Genomic DNA, 25,061 nt, shown 5'->3' on the forward strand with positions numbered 1-25,061 from the left:
TTACACATTTTATAGAAGAAGATGCTTTGAACCAAAAGTAAAAAACTAGATCGACTCTGCTAAATTTGAGCAAAAAAGCGAAAGCAGACCCGGTCTCAGGCAACGTTTCGCCAACTTTGCAGCCGGCTTCATCAGGCACAATAGACCCCCAGCTTCGGCACATGTCCGGTTTTTATTTCAATACGACCGCTCATTCGCAGTCACATGCTGATGTTCCAGGTCAAATGGAGGAGTGGTTTTTATTATTTTATTTTGCAAAAGCAAAAACCAACGTCACGAAACAAACACACAACACCCAACGAAAACCCCAACACTCGCACAATCAACACGTCATCATGCCCAACCTGGACATGAAACCAGCTGTGTTCGTGCCCCGGAAACACAAACACAAAAACAACAACAAGCGCATACACGTGCTCACCCACACACATACATTACCAGATCACATGCAAGTAAAAGCAAAAAGGAGCAGAGCACCCCTTCAATGATTTGATTTGACGGCTGTTTTTGCTTTTGTAAAATAATTTTTTTTTAAAAGCACTCCTCCATTTGACCTCGATCACCAGCACAAGACCAGAAATAAGCGGTCCTATCGAAATAAAAACCGGACATGTGCCGAGGCTCGGGGTCTATTTAGTAGGGCAGCCAAATCGGCCCCACGTGCACCCCCTTGAGTACTGATGCAAACATACACTTTGAGAATACTTAAGGTGTCTAGTTAACATTTCTCGATGTTAACAAGAAAATTAGGTTGGTCTTGGCGTCTATTTGGCTGCCATCTTGGATTTTGACATGCACAATTATCGAAAAACAAATTTTCATAACTTTTTGAACCAAACATGCTCGAAATACAATTGAAACATCCATTCCATACAATTTTGACATGACAAATATATTTATAATATCATTTTTAATATTTCATAATGCTTTATGGGTCATACTTCTCAAAATGGTGAAAAAAAAAACAAGAAAAAAACATGCTTAAGGAATCATATATATGCCTTACGTTGGGTCCATGGTGGTTAATTGCCACATATAAACTGACCAACAACATTGTAACTCTTATTTCATATTGTATAGGCCTTGCTTACTGGTATCTGATAACTGTGTCAGCAATGGTCAGTCCTTGTAAAATTTTGTAACCTTGTGACATGTTTTTCGGTTTTCCTAGAACTCTTGGTCCATGTTGGGCCTGGGTAAGAATAGTCTCATTCACTTTATGTATGGAGTAGAAGTTGTCACGAACAAATCGTCGATATACCCTAAAATGAGGCAGCTTGATTAAGTGATACGATCCTGGAACTTGAATTTTAAATCAAATAAAATAATAGGAATTTATACTGTTTCCCATTGTTGCTGTGTTATACTTACCTTACCTTCCAATAACACTAAATAATACTTTCTGTTTGTTTCAGGTGTTAAGTTTTTTTTTCATTGCATCAATGGATGGGCCTTACTGACTTGTGTCTGTTGAGGCAGTGGTGGTCATTCGCCATATGTAAACTGACCAACATTATTGTAACCTCTGGAAACGATTTTTCCTCAATTGCTTCATCATATTTTATTTTGGTTTCAGGTGCATGCAACGGTGATGGTGAGAAACTAATCTGTAGAATGTGGAGAGACATATTGCTTATTTCGTGGAAGGTTCACATCATAGTCAAGTAGAAACTAACCCAACTATGCCTAAAGGATAAAAAAACGCCCGAGCACTGAAAGTCCAGTTGACTCTCAAGCTAAAAAAGTCTCTTCCCCCAACTGTATCTTGCATGTGACTGGTATTAATAATTATGGGAATTTTACATCATTTAGCAGTATCAAAGCAGATCCCATTGAGAAATTGGCCTTCCTGCATGACATCCGTGATAAACGTTTAGCTGAACGTTCAGGTCTTCCTATCATATGGAGAATATATGCAGTCAGATGCCTGATTCATTAGGAGGTGTTGAACTGGATGCCATTGGTTATCACAGAGGATGTTACAAGTACTTTCCAATGTCCCTTCATCGGCTAACTGAAATCAAAACCAGCCCTCAACATCTCAAGCGGCACTTCGGCGATCGCCTCGCATAAAACAGTCAGAAAATGTTATTTTCGGCCCTGAATGCATCTTCTGTAATAAAATTGATCTGAAGCTCCCTGGGCGATCAGACAAAAAGGAGAAACCTATTATATTAAGTTCACCCTACCCACAGCTTGGAAGTGGATTGAACCTCAAGCATTAGCATTGGGGAACAACAGTTTAAACCACAAGGTGAAGGATGTTAACCTTTTTGCAAAATAACCTAAATTTCACCCAAGGTGCCGACGAGATTTTATGAAAGCAGCCAAATAGCCAAATAGACTCCAAGACCAACCTAATTTTCTTGTTAATATTTAAAAATGTTAACTGGACACCTTAAGGATTCTAAAAAAGTGTGTTTGCAAAAGTACTCAGGGGGTGTGTATGTGGGGCCTATTTGGGTGCCCTACTAATTGTGCCTGTAATTGTGCCTGGTGAAGCCGGCTGCGAAGCTGGCGAAACACTGCCTGAGACCGGGTTTGCTCTCACTTTTTTGCTCAAATTAGCGGAGTCGATCTAGTTTTTACTTTTGGTTGAAAGCACCTTCTTCTTCTGAAATTATATATATATATATATATATATATATATATATATATATATATATATATATATATATATATATACATACATACAAGTCATACATACATATATCACTGGCATAGGGACTGGCCAAACGTTACTGATACATTTTGCAAAAATAAATAAATCAATATGGAGCTTAAAGATGAAAGGCAATAAGAATGGAAAGCAGGCAAAGGCAATACGGTGGGGAAATGGCTGCTGCTATTATTTTTATTATTATTGTTATAAAAAGTAGAACATCAAAACACGAGAATCCAGTAATCAAACGATTACAATATCTTCTAAACGTTATATAAAGAGTAAGAGATGCAAAAATAAAATGTCTTCACGTGTGTGTGTTTGTGTGTGTGTGTGTGTGTGTGTGTGTGTGTGTGTGTGTGTGTGTGTGTGTGTGTGTGTGTGTGTGTGTGTGTGTGTGTGTGTGTGTGTGTGTGTGTTTGTTTTGAAACCACAACCCAGAGACTCAGCAGAGACCGGGATCGCGAATAGGCGTCCGAAAAGGGCCCAAGGAGCCACAAACAGTCAACCATAAGGGACTCTCTGCAGCCTCTTCACCTTGCAGCCGACGTCAAGGACAAACGGGGCCGCAGGTGTGCTGGAGCACTACCTTGGACATCCAGAACACGGAGAGGTACGAGTTTATATCACACGAGAATTGTTGCGGTTGTAACCTTGTCCCTCTGGAATGATCAGGGCATTCAATACTATGGTCCTGAACGTTTCCATAAGTGAGAATTTACCCTTGAACATGTCGCAAATCCATCACAACATGTTGCTGAAGTGCAGCTTCAACCTGCAGAACAGGAATTTCCAAATTGGGGAGGGTACTAGCACATGATAGCCATCTATGTTATAAAGGTTATATGTGTACGCAGTACTATGTAATAGTTTGGGTTATTTTCACGTTTTGTGGTGCTATTCCACATTAAACATTTGTGGGAAGTTACAAGAGTGCAATATAATTAGATAACAGGAAATAGAGCACATACCTACACCAGGCTGAACAGTTTATGTTTTGTATCCCACTGATAGGCCAGATCTGTATCTGGACCTGAACCAAAATCGAATCGGCTTGCTCTTGTCACATACCCAACTCATCCACTGACTTTGGACATAATCTACCTACAACTTTTTAAAAATATCATGATATTGTTGTGGATTCTCGCCCGCCTGGCGTGCGAACGACCGCGTTTTACCAATAGCGGCCGCTTCGCCCACCGAACGTGCAATCCAGTCGCGGCTTTCCGGATCAACGCCGAAAACCAGCCACGGGTGTGGTTTGAGCACACCACAGCCTAGTCAACACTCTATCCGCGCTACAGGGTCAATCGCCGAATCGTCGATATACCTAATTAATCGCACGGGCAGACTACCGAGAGACTGTACCTCAACGGGGCCGTTGGAAACGAGCCGCTTAAGCAGCTCGCTTCGTTTTGGGATAACCGAGCGGGGTATTTATCACGCAGCCCCGTTGGACCCGATCACTTTTTCGGCTATTTAAAAACCAACTATATTCCGAACGCAGAACGGCAGTTCAATTAAGGAAAGGGACGCAACAAACGGGTTAACATTTAAACAAGCACATTTATTGAATAAGCGGCACATATGCAGTCATGCAGTCATGTTATCAAGCAAGGCAAGACACGCATGCAGTTTGCAATCGACAAAGACAAAAACAAAAGCACGCATGCAATTATGTAACATGTAAGGGACAAACCACGAGCAATGCAAAAGAGCTACTACCATCTATCTATTATGTACACACTTAACAGTTCTACTTAAAGACATGACACCACAACGTTCACACAAAGAAACAAGGAAAAACCCCAGGACAGACGAGGGGTAGACTGGACCTCTTGGGGTCTTTATAAACATGAGCCGTGTAGACCGCAAAGGCTCCGAGAGACCGGGCTGGCTACCTTGTCCCTCGTGGTGACTCGCTCGGGCAACCCTCGAAGTCCCCTCTCCAGCGACCCATGGCTAGGCACGGTCCGGCAGGCTGTGCGCCTTGGCTCCGCTGCGCTCCTCTCTCTTCAGCTCCTCACCGACTGCAGACTCCAGACGACTCAGTGACCAAAGGCTCCACACAACTGCCCACAACTCCGACATGACACTCTTTCCTCTCCTCCACACACCTCAACTCCAACTTGCGTTCAGCGTGCCCTTTTATCTCCACGGCGCCTCGCCCTCCCTTCTGCCCCCCTCTTCCAGCACGCGCGGGAAACTTCCAGAAGCAGGGTGTTTTTCCTCCTGAATTGGGGCCTTTCCTTTGCTTTTGTTTTCATAGCTTTCGTTGGTTTTTATTCCCTGGTAGGGTTTGTCATTGGGGGGTGGGGCCGTCGTCCGTTCTCCCCCGATGAATGCCAGGCTTCTCGCAACTGTGTGCCGAGGTAGAAATGCGGTTGTGGTTGTGGTGAAGGCGGTTACGGTGTTGTCGTAATGGTGGCATGGCTAGCACTTTGTGGTGGTCATGAGTGGTGGTGGTGGTGTGGTTGGGTGGTTGTGGTTAAGGTGGTTGTGTGAAGGCGGTTGTGGAGAAGGTGTTGGTGGTGGAGGTGGTTGTTGTGAGCGGTTGGTCCAAAATAACGATAGCAAAAGAAAAACGGCTAACTGAAGATTCACAGCAGGGTTCACACAAATAATTTCCTTAGACATCGGTGGGGAAATCTATCTGAACACAGACTTATCGACATAACAGATCTAAGGACCTATATGGTGCTCTGCGAATTTCCACAGCCGTAACAATATATATATAGTTTTGGCCCCATCTTTCAATGGTGATGAATCACTTAAAAAAAAAAAAAATTCTCGTCCGAAAATCTAATCGATTCATCCTTGTCACTCCCCCAACTTGTCCACCAAGTTTCGTCTGAATCCTTCCTTAACTTTTTGAGATATAATGCTCACAAACAAGCAAACAGCGGTGAATACATAACCGTTTTCCACCTGTGACACCAGTGTTTGGATGTAAGAGACACCAGTTTGTACGCCGAATCACTGTTACAACACACAATGTTTGCAGCCTACTGTTAAATACAGGGGAAGCTCTGGGGTTGTCTGGGGTTGCATCTCAGCTTTAGCTGAGAGAAAACTTGTTAAAATCAATGAGACGTGAACAAAAGAGAAGTACAAGCATATACTGCAGCACCTACAGTTCCGAGTGGAAATCATTTAATCAGAAGAGGATTAATTTTCCAATAAGATAATGATTCAAAACACACTTCCAATAAAGTAAAACAATATTTGGTGAACAAGGTTAAAGTTGGTGTGCTCCAAGTGTTAGAAGAGCCATCCTAGAGTCCAGACATGAGTCCTGTCAAGGCTATATGGGATGACATGGATACAGAGAAGAACAAGAGGAACCCAACTAATCTTACAGAACTGTAGCATGTACTTCAGGATATTTGGCACAATGTTCCTGTAAAAGTGCTTCAGTCATGTACAGGATGCAAGGGTAAAAGAGTGGTGGCACTCAAGAAGGCAAAGGGCAGACACGCAAAGTGTTGATGGACACTATAAAATGACTGTTCTTGTTATTTACTCAAGCAGTATGTTTCATGCACATTTATAGAGGTTGTTAATTTACAATAATAAACACATGACTGTCATCACTGAAATTTTAATGAATTTACTCTAAGGTATGAACATCATCAACCAGACTTGGTGGCATAATGGTTAGAGCATCCATTCTGAGTCTGGGTGGTCTGTGACTCAAGCCCTGGCAAAGTCATACCAAAGACTTTTTTATTTAATGGTACGCGCTGTTTCCTTGTTTGATGCTCAGCATTTAAAAGGATAAAACACAGACAAAAAATTCTGGGAAGGAAATAGGAAACGACCAATGTAACCCTTGCCAAGGAACTGCTTTATCATATATCATATATCAAATCAAATACATTAGTGTCATTAGAATAACCCAAACTTTTGCATCGCACCGTATATCATCCAACCGAAAAGGTAAATGGATTGACTAATTTAAGTAATAAGCAAGAGCAGACCTGGTCTCAGGAGACATTTCACCCACTTCCCAGTGAGCTTCCTCAGGCCAATAGACCCCGCATATCAGTAGGCGTTTTACTCCCGAGGTGACCACTCATTTTAGGTCATGTGCCGGTGCGCAAGATCAATGGAGAAGTGTTTTTATTTTGCCAAACCTTAAGCAATAAACGTCAAATTGCATAATTGATGGCCTGCTCTGCTCTTTTTTATTACTTAATCGTAATCTGGTGTTGAATATGTGGGGGTGAGTGTGTGAATGTGTGTGTGTGTGTGCGTGTATGTGTGTGTGCTTGTTGCTTTTCTGCTTCCGGGTCATGAACATGGATGGGTTCGTGTCCAGGTTGGACGTGGTGACGTGTGGGTTGCATGGTTGGTGGAGTTTCCGGTAGATGTTGTGCATGTATGGGTGGGGTGTTGGGGATCAAGCCTTGTTTTTGCTCACCTTATCCAGTTGCTTGCACTGTCCAGTTTTTGACATTTGTATCAGAGGTGTGTATTGTGTGGGTATCACCATAGTCTTCCCAGTAAGACCATCCTCTCAGCTCATGATGTGCCCCGCTTCCAGTGTCAATCTGTGTCATTTGTTGGATGTTGTGTCTTGGACGCAGGTTCCCTCAAAGTCAAATTTTGGCCACATTGCAGGTAATGACGTGCTGTGGCTGACTGGGTCACCTTTCCCAGCCAAACTGCTCTATAATGTTCATCTCGCCATTGTTTCAAATTTCTTCCAGTTTCACCAATGTACAATCTCTGCATGACGAATGGTAAGCTACTCCAGATTTATCACCAGTTGGTATTGTGTCCTTTAGTCTGGGAATGACATTATGGATGGTGTGTAGAGGCTTGTAGGCTACATCAATCCATGCACTGCATACTATCTTGCCAATCCTTTCAGAAAGGCCCAGGTAGCACTGTAGTACGCAGTGCCCAAGTGTGTCTGGCTTCTTCCATAAGTCAACATTTTTCTGCTGACTATCAGCGGGTCTGGCAGTTCACTCAGGCAGATCGACAGAGACCCCAAACAGCCATTTCTCTTCGGGACTGATCTCCCATATCGACTGCCCTGATGTTAACTCAGCCTGGGAATTCTTCCACAGAAAGTCTGTCTGTCTGTCTGTCTGTCTCTCTCTCTCTCTCTCTCTCTCTCTCTCTCTCTCTCTCTCTCTCTCTCTCTCTCTCTCTCTCTCTCTCTCTCTCTCTCTCTCTCTCTCTCTCTCTCTCTCTCTCTCTCTCTCTCTCTCTCTCTCTCTCTCTCTCTCTCTCTCTCTCTCTCTCTCTCTCTCTCTCTCTCTCTCTCTCTCTCTCTCTCTCTCTCTCTCTCTCTCTCTCTCTCTCTCTCTCTCTCTATCTCTATCTCTATCTCTATCTCTATCTCTATCTCTATCTCTATCTCTATCTCTATCTCTATCTCTATCTCTATCTCTATCTCTATCTCTATCTCTATCTCTCTCTCATCCCATTCCATCTTCAATTATCCAAGGCTTCTTCCCGCCCATGGTTTAGTATGCCTCCTCTCGTGCCGTTGTTAATTTCTCAACAGAATAAGGTGCAATATTATTGTTTTGCCAGAAGCCCTCATTGTCTTCAATCGACTCTGCACTGTCATACATTTCACATATTTTGTATAATTATTGAATGTTTTCAGCTTTTAAAAAATTCTTAAATGTAATGAATATTATCTGTTTTTCTGATATTTGTATACCGATTACACTTATTTCTAATTTATAGACCTATTTGTTGAATAATTTATTGTTGTTTGTATGCTTGTGCTTCATTTTGAAATGTTATATACCTGTACTGAAGAGGTATTTGCTTTTTCATTCAATTTAAATCAATTTTCTCACTTTAATGTAAACACTACCATTTTAGTCTTCAGTTTATGGTTTTGTATGTTTTTGTTTTTTAAGAGACTTGTGGGCCCGTTGGTCCGATGGACCAAATTTTCATTGGTCTTCACAGCCTTGTTGCATACCTGCCTGCTGTCCTGCTTGAGCATTAGCTTGCCTTTCACCAAGCTCAGATGTACTTGGGGCCAATACGTGGATTATATGTTTGTTATTATTTTTGCCACATGATGCTATTATTCTTATTGTTGTTGTAAATATTATTACCATTAATTGACATATGCTTTGATGAAATGTTATCATTGTTTTTGTATTTATTTTGTAATTAGAATGCCATGCCGTGGAAGGACATATTAAGCTGCTTCATATACCTTAAAATGGCGTGCGTTTAAAACATGGGAATTCTAGCGGATTTTTTATAGTTAATTCGCCTATTCAACTCTGGAGGTCATGACGATTACTTTGGTGTATCACATACCACATCCGAATGCTCCAGCGTTCATCCACAAAAAAACATGCTTGTCTGTGTCTGTGTCTGTCTGTGTGTGTCTCTCTCTCACACACACACACACATATCATCATCATCATCCATTAATAGTGGAGTCTTAAAGGGTCTCTAGGGTCTTCGGGGCTTGTGGGTCTTTTGGGTCCTCAGGGCCTTTGGGGTCCTTTGGGTCTTCTGGGTCCTTAAGGACTTTTGGATCATCTGGGTGTTTTGGTTCTTCGATGTCTTTTGGGTCTTTAGGGGTCCTAAAGGTCTTGGGGATCTTAAAGGGTCTTCAAATGTCTCAGCAGTCTCAAGGGTCAAAAGGTACTTTCCAATGGGGTGAAATTAATGAATAAATGTATGTAATTAATAGGCACAAAAAGTAACCTATGTAATTAACACACACACACACACACACACACACACACACACACACACACACACACACACACACACACACACACACACACACACACACACACACACACACACCTCATACATTTTATAGATTAATAAAACTGAACTTATTATTATGCTATTATTTTGGTATGCTTGGTGTTGGCTTAATGATTAGGGGTGGTGGGCTTTGGATCCAAGGATCCTGAGTTGAAATCCCACTCACCGTTGAATTAATACCAGGTGGGGTTGACTCTGCCCGTCATCCTTCTGAGGTTGGCAAAATGAGTGCCAGCTTGGTGGTATCCTGTGTTGGAGTGGTGACCTATCCAGGATTGTGCCCAATAGCCTAACACCCTCCAAGCACCATTTTTACACAAAATCATCAACAATATCCATGGTTTTGGAAAATTTAAATTCAAGTTTTAACCTTGCGGAAACAAGCGTACTAAAAAAAGACATTACATTGTTGAAGTGGTTTACCATTTCTCTTCTCCCTTCTCGATAGATATATAGCAAGCTTTGCTGTACCAACAAAAAAACATAACAGTTCGTACTTTTTGGCATGTTGGCATTCTTTTTTGAACCCAAAAATAAATGATCGAAAATTAAACATGAAATTCATTTTGAGAGAAACAAAATTTAACCAATGAAATAATGGAATAAGTCTTCCACAGGCAATAAAAAAAATGAAATACGTCCTCGTTTACAGAACCAAATGGGCAGCATGCGGATATTGGGGCAAAGTTCCTGACATATGTGTTACATGGGATAATCCAGTGGGCAAGGTGCCACTGGAGATCTCCCATTCTTTTGGCGATTGGTTTACAATACATTGATTCCCATACATGTTCAGTGGGGGGACTGGCAGGATGTAGCCTCTTCCAACGTGACACTCCATTTAGTGGTGACACACCGATAATTTTCTTCATACATGACTTGTATAGGTTCTTGCTGGTGGCAGTATGAAGTTCATTTAGCCCTGTGCTAACAGGGGGGAGATCTCTAGGAGAACAGTCAAAGAGTAGCTTTGGGAAATAGGGTTCTTCAGGATGAACACGAGCGATCTGAGTCCATAATAGTCGTAACTGATTATTTTTTTGTACAACCTTCCTCATGATTAGTCCAAGTGTCCGCTTGGATTTAATCCCTGTTGAAGTTGAAATTTCCTCCACAGTCTTCCACCCTACACCACAGTTTGGCCGTAGGTGCCAGAGTTTGTTTATGCCCACATCATTGAACCGCTGGCACAATTCACGACTCCTGAATATATCAGGAAAGAGAGGGTTAAAAATAGCGGCTCAACTTCATACATCTTTGGGGAGTATGCGTCCGCTTTGTGACTCACCTTTCCAGGCATTGAGAAGGCTCTGATAAAATAAGTGGAAAACTGATATATCCACATCCTTGAGGTGTGTCAGGAATATTTTGAGACCATAGCCAAAAACGCCCGACTGTTGCAAAATGTGACAGACCAAGGGGCGGTTTGGCAGGTGTTCAGCAGATAGGAGGTGTTTAACGGAGGACAAGCAAAAAGCCATGATGCGGGACTTCACAAGAACTAGGTTTTGACCTCCGTTGGACGAAGTATGGCATATTACATTTGGCCGCAGCTAGTGATGGCCTCCCCAAAAAAAGTCCTCCAATTTTGCCTGGATCGTGCGCAGCAGTACTTCTGGTGATTGCAGGCAAATAAATTTATTCCGTAGAGCTGCAGCAACCAAGTTATTGGCCACCAAGACACGGCCTTTAAAAGATAGATGTGGGAAGCCTCTTCTCCACCTGTTCAATTTCTTCCTTATTTCTTCAGTCATGTCTTCCCAGTTCTTTTTCATGAATTGTGTGGAACCCAGGAAAACACCAAGATATGCCACACCTTCTGTCTTCCATTCCAGGTTTTCCGGAAGTGTTGGTGGAGGTGTCACGACACGAAGGCAATTTTTAAGGTATGGCACCCACAGTGCCTTACTTTTCTTCCCATTCACTTTGAGGGAAGAAGCCAGGAAAAAGGTTCTCAGGGATTCTGTGAGTGCAGCAATGTCTTGGTTGTTTCTGATGATGACACAGACATCATCAGCATGAGCAGATATCTTCAACGAAGGACTCCTTGGAAAGCAATTTAGACCAGAGATATTCTCCCTGAGTGTACAAAGTAGTGGTTCTATTGCCAACGCAAAGAGCAAGCCTGAAACTGGGCAACCCTGCTGCACACCTCTCTGAACCTGTATTGGGAAAATCAATTCATTGTTAACCTTCATGACACTAAATATGTCAGTGTACAATAAAGCTATGAAAGTTCTGAAATTCACCCCAAATCCATTTGCTTCGAGGATCCGCCACAAGAAAACATGATCAATACTATCGAAAGCTTTGTCCAAGTCTAAAAAGAATATCCCAAAATCATTTTGATCAAAACAAGCACACATTAGATCCCGAACCAAGAAAATATTGTCATAAATGGAACGACCGTGGATGCAGAAAGTCTGATCAGGTAGGACGAGATTGCCAATGACTTTCTTCAGACGATTTGCCATCGCTTTTGAAAAGAGTTTGTAGTCAGTACAAAACAATGAGACCAGTCACCAGTTTTCCATCCGTCGGAGATCACCCGACTTTGGAAGGAGACTCACTACTGCTCTCCGGAGACTTAATGGCATTACCCCGGATCGCAAAGATTCATGGATTATGTTCAAGAGTTCCGGACCGGAAGAGTTCCATTTTGAGATGAACACATATGTTCATGTGATACAGACAGAGGGTGTGAGAGAGATACAGATAGAAACACAGAGAGAGAGAGAGAGAGAGAGAGAGAGAGAGAGAGAGAGAGAGAGAGAGAGAGAGAGAGAGAGAGAGAGAGAGAGAGAGAGAGAGAGAGAGAGAGACAGATACAGATAGAAACAGAGAGAGAGAGAGAGAGAGAGAGAGAGAGAGAGAGAGAGAGAGAGAGAGAGAGAGAGAGAGAGAGAGAGAGACAGATACAGATAGAAACAGAGAGAGAGAGAGAGAGAGAGAGAGAGAGAGAGAGAGAGAGAGAGAGAGAGAGAGAGAGAGAGAGAGAGAGAGAGAGAGAGAGAGAGAGACAGATACAGATAGAAACAGAGAGAGAGAGAGAGAGAGAGAGAGAGAGAGAGAGAGAGAGAGAGAGAGAGAGAGAGAGAGAGAGAGAGAGAGAGAGAGACAGATACAGATAGAAACAGAGAGAGAGAGAGAGAGAGAGAGAGAGAGAGAGAGAGAGAGAGAGAGAGAGAGAGAGAGAGAGAGAGAGAGAGAGAGAGAGAGAAAGAGAGAATCGGCTCTCCAACCCAAACCCCAAAGGTCTTGTACTCCAAGTCGATCGATCTTCCAAGGAATGATTTGGAATGACGGAGGATATCCAGTTTGCGGCTGGCTTTGGAGACCAGCTTTGTTATTTGCACGACCCAGGAAAGGTCAAGGCTGATGGTGAGGCCCCAGAAGTTCAAGAGACAGAACCATTTCCAGGAGATGACCACAGAAATTGATGGGTGGGTTTGTTTGACGATCGTACCAGTGCGACAGGTGAGACTGAGATTTCCTCGGATGTAAAGAGTGTTCCATTTATCAGACCAACATCAACAAAGAAATGTCAGACCAGGTTGCAGACAGAGTACGAGCTACGAACTTGCAAACTATGACAGCTCAATGAAAGCACTACTTTATTCCATTTTGAGATGCACACATAATCTGTTCAGAGGATAAATGTAACACACACACACACACACACACACACACACACACACACACACACACACACACACACACACACACACACACACACACACACAGACACACACACACACACACAAACACATACAGACACAAACACACACACACACATACAGACACACACACACACACACACACATACAGACACACACACACATACAGACACACACACACACACACACACACACACACACACACAGACACACACACATACAGACACACACACACAGACACACACACATACAGACACACACACACACACACAGACACACACACACACAGACACACACACACACACACACACATCGTTATCAGTGATCATGCAAGCCGTGAGGATTATGATTATGATGCAATTCAGGTAACAATGGGTTCCCACATCACATCCATCTCGAATGTTGTGTCGGTCCATTTATTAAGTAAAATGATGGTGTATGTGTTTGTGTGTGTGGGGGGGAAGTGTGGGGGGGAAGTGTGGGGGGGAAGTGTGGGGTGGAGATAGAGGAGAAGGAGGTTGAGCAGTGCGAGATGGATGGAGGAGAGTGGGGGGGGGGGCTGTCATAAACACGAGGGAATTATTTAATTGTGCTTTTAAAAACGGACACAGATGACGACAGATACACTTGACGTGATGTTCCCAACAAAGTTTTGATTTCGACTTGCACAATACGGATATGGATCGTAACATTAGAGTCTGATTAACGGCGAAACACCTCGTACATTTGTCAGATGCTGGAACCATCTTTGACCCCATCATCGCTCCAATTAGCTCATTAACCTTCAACAGCACTGCGTCGGCAGGACATGCTATGACGTCATGACGACACTCGAGTCATAGGAAGGTTCATCACATAGCGGAATCACACAAACGTTTGGAATTTTGCCAAGAACATGAGAAATTCGTAAAATCCTTTCGTTTAATTAATCCTTACCTCTTACCCGTAATCTGGTTATCTCGGTATTTTACGCAGTATTGTCAATTCCGAAAAAAAACGAGTGTGATTTGATTTTGAATTGAGAAATGTGACACGTGTCTGCTCTCCATTGATATAAATCGGCACTTTTATTCCGATTTTAATGATTTTAAGCTTTTTTGAAATCATCTACAGTTATAACTAAAATCGGGACTATCATCATCAATGCAATCGGGACAAATCGGGACAAGCTTTTTGATGGATGGTTTGGTTGTGATGAGTCGTTTGGTTGTGATGGATGGTTTGGTTGTGATGGATGGTTTGGTTGTGATGGATGGTTTGGTTGTGATGGATGGTTTGGTTGTGATGGATGGTTTGGTTGTGATGGATGGTTTGGTTATGATGGATGGTTTGGTTGTGATGGATGGTTTGGTTATGATGGATGGTTTGGTTGTGCTGGATGGTTTGGTTATGATGGATGGATTGGTTATGAGGGATGGTTTGGTTGTGATGGATGGTTTGGTTAAGATGGATGGTTTGGTTGTGATGGATGGTTTGGTTGTGATGGATGGTTTGGTTATGATGGATGGTTTGGTTATGATGGATGGTTTGGTTGTGATGGATGGTTTGGTTAAGATGGATGGTTTGGTTGTGATGGATGGTTTGGTTGTGATGGATGGTTTGGTTGTGATGGATGGTTTGGTTAAGATGGATGGTTTGGTTGTGATGGATAGTTTGGTTGTGATGGATGGTTTGGTTGTGATGGATGGTTTGGTTGTGATGGATGGTTTGGTTGTGATGGATGGTTTGGTTGTGATGGATGGTTATGTATATATGTATATTAATATTATATTTGTATATATATTATATATGTGAAGCCTGGTGTTGGCGCAGTGGTTAGGGCAGCGGCTTGGGATCCAAAAGGTCCTGAGTTCAAGCCCCGTTGAGCCACTGAATTAATACACCAGGGGGTTGACTCAGCCTGTCATCCTTCCGAGGTCGGCGAAATGAGTACCAGTGTACTGGGCCGGTGTATACCCTGGTTAAAATAGGTGTACCTTATCCCTGTGTCGTAAGAGGCGACCAGGGTTGCGTCAGGAAGGGCATCCGGCGTAAAACATGTTCCAAATCACTATGCAGATCATACGGATGATCCGCTGTGGCGACCCCTAACGGGAGCATCCGAAAGAAGAAGAAGAAGGATGGTTTGGTTATGATGGATGGTTTGGTTGTGATGGATGGTTTGGATATGATGGATGGTTTGGTTGTGATGGATGGTTTGGTTGTGATGGATAGTTTGGTTGTGATGGATGGTTTGGTTATGATGGATGGTTTGGTTGTGATGGATGGTTTGGTTGTGATGGATGGTTTGGTTAAGATGGATGGTTTGGTTGTGATGGATAGTTTGGTTATGATGAATGGTTTGGTTGTGATGGATGGTTTGGTTGTGATGGATGGTTTGGTTGTGATGGATGGTTTGGTTGTGATGGATGGTTTGGTTATGATGGATGGTTTGGTTGTGATGGATGGTTTGCTTATGATGGATGGTTTGGTTGTGATGGATGGTTTGGTTATGATGGATGCTTTGGTTGTGATGGATGGTTTGGTTTTGATGGATGGTTTGGTTGTGCTGGATGGTTTGGTTATGATGGATGGATTGGTTATGAGAGATGGTTTGGTTGTGATGGATGGTTTGGTTGTGATGGTTGGGTTGGTTGTGATGGATAGTTTGGTTGTGATGGATAGTTTGGTTGTGATGGATAGTTTGGTTGTGATGGATGGTTTGGTTGTGATGGATAGTTTGGTTGTGATGGATGGTTTGGTTATGATGGATGGTTTGGTTGTGATGGATGGTTTGGTTATGATGGATGGTTTCGTTATGAGGGATGGTTTGGTTATGATGGATGGTTTGGTTGTGATGGATGGTTTGGTTGTGATGGATGGTTTGGTTGTGATGGATGGTTTGGTTGTGATGGATGGTTTCGTTATGAGGGATGGTTTGGTTATGATGGATGGTTTGGTTATGATGGATGGTTTGGTTGTGATGGATGGTTTGGTTGTGATGGATGGTTTGGTTGTGATGGATGGTTTGGTTGTGCTGGATGGTTTGGTTATGATGGATGGATTGGTTATGAGGGATGGTTTGGTTGTGATGGATGGTTTGGTTGTGATGGATGGTTTGGTTGTGATGGATGGTTTGGTTGTGCTGGATGGTTTGGTTATGATGGATGGATTGGTTATGAGGGATGGTTTGGTTGTGATGGATGGTTTGGTTGTGATGGTTGGGTTGGTTGCACTGGGTGGTTTGGTTGTATTGGGTGGTTTCGTTGTGCTGTGTCGCTTGTACTGGGTGGTTTGGTTGTATTTGGTGGTTTACTTTTTCTGCGTGGTTTGGTTGTGCTGGATGGTTTACCGATGTCTTCCCAACAGTCAGTCGGGGCAGTAAATTGTAAATTTGTAACGTGTAACTCACGTACTCTTTGATAAAGACACCTTGGAGTTTTTATCGTCCACCAATGACCAATGCTTGCAGGTGGGACCTCTGGACGGCAAAATGAGTGCCAGCTTGCTGGTATCCTGTGTCGGAGTGGCGACCCATCCAGGATTGTGTCCAATAGCGAAGGAGACTGATTTGGCAGCACCAACGCTCTGCACAGAGTATGGTCCCAATGGATGGATGGATGGGGATGGGACCTTTGGCTTCACGTCCATTCAAGGGACGGTGCACACATTGATATCTCGCCCTTTTTGCAAAACACCATTGAGAGAGACTTTTTACCTGGGTCTATATTCGATCCCTTAAGGCTAGACAGCTCAAAGTGGATAGTGGGCATATCTCCAAGGTATCCTGCCAGCCAAAAGAGGGATAAGGTCAAATGTGTAGACAATAAAAATGTAACACAAACGACATTGTACTGTGAGTTAACACAACGGTGATTAAAAATGGAAGTGACAAAAGACATTCAGAAAGGTTTCGAAAACCAGAGCACATAAATTAAGGGCACAACAACCGGGAATGTCTCATCATTCCCTATGAGATTGGTAAAGGCCCAGTCACCCCTTGACATTTTAGCCAGCTTATGCCGATTTTTTTGAAAATTTGTCTAAAACGCTGGTACACGTCGAATACGTTATGGGTAAGTTTTGATAACATTAAGAATATGCTGAAAAACACTGCCATACGTCGTTGTACGCTGACTTTAAACGTTGTACTTTTCGGTTGTCCTCAAATTTTCCATGCTTGAAATTTTAAGACTAATGCCAGCGTATGACTCACATCCGCATAACGCTGGCCATAAGTTGTAGGCACGTCACGTGATCGTTGACACACGTCGACACACGTTACTTGTAAGGTGCTCATAAGTCGAAACACGTCGAGGTAATGTTTAGCGTACCCCAAACTTATTTCTAACCTATGAGTAACGTGTTGTACTCAAGTTACGCGATCGGCGATTCACATCGACACACGTTACTTGTAAGGTGCTCATAAGTCGAAACACATCAAGGTAATGGTTAGCGTCAGTGTTCCAAACTCCCTGGTTTTTTTTTTTTCTTCCTTCCTTCGGTATGATGGTGATTTTGACACTTCGATTTCTATTGCGGTTATAATATAATATAATTAATAGGCTCCCACTCAACGATTTAAATCATAACCGCACTGTACACTGAACACCGTCATACCGAAGACAAAAAAGAAACCGGGAGTCTGGAACACTGACGCTAACCACTACCTTGACGTGTTTCGACTTATGAGTACCTTTCAAGTAACGTGTGTCGATGTGTGTCAACGATCGCATATCGTGCGTACAACTAATTCCCATCTTATGCGGAGCGTGTGTCATACGCCAAGTACGTCGTAAAATTTTCAACATGTTTAAAATTACAAGACATACTCCACTTACTACGACGTATGATAGCGTACTTTAGCGTTCTATTCACGCATACCAAACTTACCCATACCGTATTCGACGTGCCCCAACGTTTTAGATGCATTTTTCAGAGGTCGGCATACGCTGGCAAGATCGCCAAGGTGTGACTGCGATGTTGACACTTCCATTTCTGCGGCGGTTATGATTTGAATCGTGCGGCAGCCTTTTCATAACCTACGCCACGTCATAGTCGGCGATACGTGCAGCGCGCTATGCATAAGTTAGACTATCGTTGGGCATAGGTTGTGAACGCCAACAACAGGTTCAGCATTCGTTGGTATAAGTTATCTATAACACAACGAAACGTTCTGTGTCCGTTACTAATATGTTGCGCATAAGACCAAGTCGTTATGAATACGTGCCAATCTTTAAAAAAAAACATCAAAAGTTCAACGTAAGCCAGCGTTTTACATACATTTTAATACGTTGCCATTGCTGGCTAAAACGTCAAGGTGTGACTGGGCCTTTAGCTCGGTGTCGCAGCTTATTGCAGGATGGTGCTGCTCCACCCCTCCTGAAAAGGCAGGGTGAGCCATCAACATGCAAGCACACATATCCCTGATAAAAGCCATTCTGTCTGACATTTTGCAGTTTCTGTGCCTTGATATTCTTCTGACTATTATCTTGAGTCCACTGGGCTTTTTGCGTTTCCCACACAGCGGTTGTTGCAACCTTGGTGAATATGGAAGCGAATTGATCAGACGTATTATGCCACATGCTTGACAGGTGAGCCGAGAGGTGTACAAACTTGATTCTGAGCTGTCTGGCCTGGGTTTGGATCACGACCGAGCTATAAACTGTCATCCTGGTGTTTTGCAGGCAGAGCAAGGTATGAACGCGTGCTCTTGCCCTCAGATGGATGTTGAGCTGGGTATCCCAACTGTTAGAATTAGTTGGTGGACATTAAAGATCCTACTGTGTCCTTCAAGAAGAATAGGCGAGTTATCATCAGCACCCTGAACAAATTACAGATTCTTGCCATTAGCACGTGCTGGGAAGACAAAAGCAAAGGCAAACAAACCACCTATCATAATCCTTGCCCAGGAACTGCTTCGGCAGCACCGACGCTATGCCGAGTAATGGTACATTGAGGATGCCAATTCTGACACCGTATATTTTTGTTAGTTATTGCCAGTAACATAGTTCACTTGGGGAAGCACTTTTACCAATTATGGCAAAAGGAAGTCACTTGTAAGTACCAAAGAGCGACAAATGATAAGAAATTTACTTTTTTTTGTTTTTTTTTACTCGCACTACCAATTTATAATACTATGACGGTCATCTGCCGTCTGGATAAATCCAGAGGGACAGAGAGTCTTTGAAGACCACAATCACCTTTTGTACCATTAACCTTGAGCTGGCTTCAGGTCCAAAGTCATGTTACCATTACTAATGAGGCTGTCGTTACGATCAGGGAATCGTGTTGACAGTCACATAACAGATTTTAATTGATTGGCCGAGCAGAACCAGGTTATGTGCTGCGTTCTTATCTTGAGCCAAAATCTCTTGATTAACCAATCAACAGTTGCCATACGCCGCCATCAGAACAGACAGGATGAGTCAGGACACGAAAGAGTTTGAAGCATCTACTAAACTTTCACACGTATTTGCAGAAGCAATATGTATTTACAACAGACATATATGTACAATCAATAGCATTCCCTCTTATCCCCTATGTGGCAGTCCCACCATCGGATTCCTACACAATCAACATAGCACGGTACAATAAGCCGACTTCATGCATTTGATGAAGAAGTGAAAGATGGATATAGAGATAGAAGGAGTTAGATGGGATGGAAGTGAAGAACCATCTCGCACCTTGTGACAGCCCTGGTGAGCTGACGCAACCTCCCTGGCCTGAACGCTCCACATATCCTCTCAGGTCCCATGTCTCATGCGCGTCATGCCACTCCCGATCAGTGTTGTGCCAGTGCAATCGTCACTCCAGCACTGATATCACTCCAGCACTAGTGTCACTTTCAGGTGGACTTAAGGCTCCCAAATAAGTCCTCTCAAAGTTCTAACTCCACTCAAAGAACTGCTCTGAGCTCCACTTCGAACTCCACGCCAAGTTCCTCTACCCTGTACTTTTATGACCCTCAAAAAGCGTGGGTTTTGTCCTCATAAGTCAGTGCCTTCGGGTGTCCCATGTTGCTCCTCTTTTTGTGATTCATTCTCTGTGCTGCTTATGCCGACTGCCCACCCCCCCTCCCCTCTTTTGCCGATTAGGCCAGTTGCGATGAGGCGTGTATCAAGTACAACCCACAGGTATTTTGAGAAGCCCTACAATTTTGGGAACATGCTTCGATTGGCTCAAACTGGTCTGAGGGGCTGGTGGACCAGAAATTGCCACAACAAAACCAACGTCAACATGGACGAGTTGTGCTCTGCGTTTGTGTAAGTGCTGAAGGATCGTACCTTGCATTCATGTATGCAGAGAGAGAGAGAGAGAGAGAGAGAGAGAGAGAGAGAGAGAGAGAGAGAGAGAGAGAGAGAGAGAGAGAGAGAGAGAGAGAGAGACAGAGACAGAGACAGAGACAGAGAGAGAGACAGAGACAGAGACAGAGACAGAGACAGAGACAGAGACAGAGACAGAGACAGAGACAGAGACAGAGACAGAAACAGAGACAGAGACAGAGAGACATAGAGAGACAGAGACAGAGAGACAAGCCAGTAGGCGACATGGGTGGTCGCTATATAATTGCATACTAGTCATACAGTTTTTGACGGATTGGGCTGAAAATTTTTTATAGTGCGCATAAAAGTAAAATAGTGCGCAATAAAAATAGTGCGCATAAAAGCCTGGAAGCCGATTTTTGATTTTCGAAAAAAAATATATAAATATTTTTCGGATTTTTTGAAAAATTTCAAAGTCCCGTTGCTAGGCAACGGTGTCGTCCATAGCAACGATGCTCAAAAGCATACAACTAGATCCTGGTATGAACCTACCAGTCAAATTTCATTAAAGTCGGTTGACTCCTCTGGCCTCCAGAACTGTCCATTACATACATACAGACAGATGGAAAACCTGAGAATAACGGTAGTCGAGCGACCACCCAACAGAGAAAGAGAGAGAAAGATTATTATAAATTTATAGATTTACTCATTCGTCTATCTGAACAGTCTCAACGCATATCTACCCACATGTGATAAAACATGCTTAACTAAACAAATACTACGAAATAACTATCGTTTATACTAAACATTGATTATTTTACCACCTAGAAGTGAAAACCACAACACTACCCCCACTTCCCCCTTCAGCCTCTCCTGACTCAGAGGAAATGGCTGACTCCATTTAACCAACAAGACAACTCCCACCAAATCTAAACCTGTATGTACAATAACAAACAAGCTCAAATGAGCTAAGATCCTCGTCCTCTTAATGATGACGTCATAAAAATGAATATGACGTCATTGTGATGTCTCAGGTTTGCGATAAATTATCTGTGCTAATGCCCGGCTTGATTCCCGCAAACAAAATTCAAACAGCTTTCCTAGTTTCAGAGATAATGGTATAGGCTATTTCCATTAGCGGCGATATTATGACGTCAACTTTTTTTCTTGGAAGAATTTCCAAAATCGGAGATGGTTACTACCTGCGCGCGGGCTTTTTGCATATACATGGCAAGTTTCACGAAGATCCGATGAAAACTCTGGGTTGTGAAACAAAAAATGTCAAAAAATAGGAATGATGTCATAAAATTGATATGACGTCATAGTGATGTATCATGTGCGGTAATTCATCTCTGCTCATGCCCCGTTCGATTCCCGCAAACAGAATTCAAAAAGCTTGCCTAGTTTCGGAGATAATTTTTTAGGCGATTTCCATCAGCGGAGATATTTTGACGTCATAACTTTTTTTCTAGGAGGAATTTGCAAAATCGGAGATGGTTACTGTCTGCGCAGGGTATTGGGGAAGCACTTTTACCAATTATGGCAAAAGGAAGTCACTTGTAAGTACCAAAGAGTATATATATATATATATATATATATATATATATATATATATATATATATATATATATATATATATATATATATATATATATATATATATATATATGCCAAGTTTCAGGAAGTTTCGATGAAAACTGTAGGCTGTGACACAAAAAAGTCCACAAGAAGAAGATGAAGAACAACAACATGAGTCAGACTTAGAGATCCTCCACAAAGATCTAAAAATCAAAACAGTTCATGTTCTTACGCTAAAGATGCATTGTGTATTCGGCTACTCATTCTTTCACAATGCACATACTTTAAGCTCCACATCCGGATACAATTTACACATTTGGGGTAGGGCATGGACGACCATGAGGGCACCTTCTACCTCTTCATAGAGTTCAAAAAGTCTTTGGTTACTGGCCCCTATCACCTGGTATCAAACCGCTCCCTACTACTGTTTACCACCGCCTTGGGTTCCGTCCAACTAGACCCGATATAGTGACAAACTGCGAACAAATTTTTCGTTTCTTGCACTCCGCAATTTCGCTTTGAGGCATGATCACTCATATCTGGGGTCCAATCTCACTCAGTGACACCAGTGTTACAGGGGATGAGGATGGTCAGGGTTCACAATCTAATCCTGACAACCAATTGTTATGGGTGACGGGATTCAAACCAGGGTCCCAAATGTCACTCCTGACTGTGAGTGTTACAGGTGGTGACATCAGTGACTCTAGGTCCTATTCCCAGCCCGCCGGGCTGAAGTCCACAAGCTATCTGAGAGGTTTTTGGAAGCTTGCAGAATTTTATGGGGGAAGAGGGAGGGGGCCTGGTGTTGGCTTAATGGCTAGACTGGTGGAACCATCCATCCTCGGGTCTTGAGTTCAAATCCTGCTTCGCTGTTGAATTAATACCAGGTGGGTTGACCTCAGCCTGTCATCCTTCTGAGGTCGGCAAAATGAGTACCAGCTTGCTGGTATTCTGCGTCAGAGTGGCGACCCATCCAGGATTGTGCCCAATAGCCCAGGAGACTGCTGAGGCAGTACCAATGCTCTGCACAGAGTTTGGTCCCATTGGAAGGGGGCAAAGACACCCTTTGGTAGCTGGCGACGTAACCCTTTGATACTATCGGGCCATTTTCTTACATGCAGGAGGTTTTTCCATGGTATGAATGCAGGGGAAGCAATAGCTTCCTTATATAAGCTTTAATTAAATAATCATTCACGAGCAGCAAAGGCAAAATATATACACCTAACACTTTACTGGAATGACCATATCCCCTTAACACACACAGAGGTCACAGAACTAATCTGACAAAGGCCGACATGCTGACACATTTAGACAGAAAGCTAAGGGACGGGAGGTAAGGCATTTAAAAATAAGAAATTAAAAATAAGAGAAATAAAGGATTGTGGTTCAGGCCTGGTTGGCATGCAGTTTCATGGTCTCCTCTTGACTTAGGAAAGGGGTCGTTGACTCTAACCATCAGTGCTCCCCCAGCCCCAGGCACGTCTGGGAGCATCACCAGCACCCGTTGGATCTCTCAATTGCCATGTTGCTTCACGGGAGAGATAGGAAAAATGGTGGCACGGCATCTCTTAGAGCCAAAACCTCTCTCCACTCCTCTCCCATTCATCACTTCCCTTGTAGCCAGCCAGAAAGAAGGCAGGGCACCCAATGTGGTTCCTTATAACAATGTACTTTTCATCAGAAATCTCAGAATCTCACAATGGTATCTGGACATCGCTATACAGTATCATTGTCCAGAGGTGGTTGACTTCCATGCTGCCTGTGAGTCCCACTCTGTTCAATTTTGCTTCTGGTGTTCCTTATGTAATTGTATTTTAAATTGATGTGAGGTGGTTTGATTTGCTGTTTCTGCGGGGAGGTTCATCTAATCAGCTTTTTTTTTTTTTTTTTATTTTTTTTTTTGTATACCTTGGTCGAGGCTCGTATGAGAGCTAACACACAACTCACAGCAAGGAGGCATGAGACAAGAGGGGCGGGAGTGGAAGGGACAAAACAGTGGGGAACAGACACATTAGGTGAACTGTGGAAGGGAGAGGGATGGGGATGGGACGGGGAACATGGCGAAGAGAAGATGGACATTACAGGGACTTTCAGGAAGGAAAGCAGGAGAATTGAAGGAAGTGGGCTTGGGTGGATTATCGGGGGTAGAAAAGATCGAGGATTTGGATGGGGGAAGATAAGAGGTGGTGGTGAACAGCTGTTTTGAAAGCCTGGAGGGAAGAATGGGAAAGAATAGAGTGAGGAAGTTTATTCCAAAGGCGGGAAAAAAGAGGAATGAAAGAGTGAAGATGAGCAGTGATTCGTGATTTTGGTAGTTTTACCAGAAGGGGGTTGTTGGCGGACCTTGAGCGCCCTGTGGAAATGTGGTGGGGACAACTCGCAGAGAGAGCAGGGGGGGCAAGGCTGGAGAGGAGTCGGTAGAAGACAGAAAGACCACCGACCAACCTGCGGTGATTGAGTGAGAGGCCCAAAGACTCAGCTTCATTGCGGGAGATGCCAATGATCTTAAAAGCCCTGGTTTCGACAGCGTGAAGTCGAGAAAGGTGGGAGGCAGGAGCACCAGCCCAGAGGGGAGAGCAGTACTCCATCAGGCTACGGACAAAAGCTTTGTAAGTAGTCAGGAGCTCAAGAGGGCCGATGAAGGACTTTGCACGACGGAGGATTCCCAGTCGGCGACTGGCTTTTGAGGCAAGGTTGGAAATGTGACTTTCCCAGGAAAGGTCATGGCAGATAGTGAGACCCAGAAGCTTGAAAGAAAAGACTTCTTCCAGAGGATTGTTGAGAAAGTGGATGGGGGGGTTTTCTAAACGGTCCTTTCGAAGAGACATAGTGAGAGTGTGAGATTTGTGTGGATTGAAAGACATGTTCCACGTGTTGGACCAGTTTGTGATTTTATCCAGATCTGCAGTGAGCGAAGAAGCTGCTGCTTGCCGGTCTGAGGGATGACAGATGGTACGGCAGAGGGTGGAGTCATCGGCAAAGAGAAATAGAGGATTTTCCAGAGAGTCCGAGAGATCATTGATGAAAACCAGAAAAAGAACAGGGCCCAGAACGCTACCTTGAGGAACTCCAGCCTGCACAGGAAGAGGGGATGAAAGAACTCCATTTAGGGCCACACGTTGACTGCGACAG

The 25,061-nt window shown here is 43.3% G+C and overlaps 1 protein-coding gene across 2 annotated transcripts in view; it reads left to right on the forward strand.

Moving 5' to 3' along the window:
* RGS7BP (regulator of G protein signaling 7 binding protein) overlaps positions 1-25,061 on the forward strand; it is a 91,927-nt gene that overhangs the window by 35,460 nt on the left and 31,406 nt on the right. For both annotated transcript variants that reach the window (XM_085875372.1, XM_085875371.1), the window contains one exon: positions 3,104-3,275. In XM_085875372.1, the coding sequence (XP_085731498.1) occupies positions 3,104-3,275 (172 nt within the window). The remainder of the gene's footprint in view (positions 1-3,103; positions 3,276-25,061) is intronic.

Source organism: Eptatretus burgeri, chromosome 3 (genome assembly GCF_056783735.1).
Source record: "Eptatretus burgeri isolate ZD-2024b chromosome 3, Ebu_testis_v1, whole genome shotgun sequence".
In the NCBI taxonomy this organism is placed as follows: Eukaryota; Metazoa; Chordata; class Myxini; order Myxiniformes; family Myxinidae; genus Eptatretus; species Eptatretus burgeri.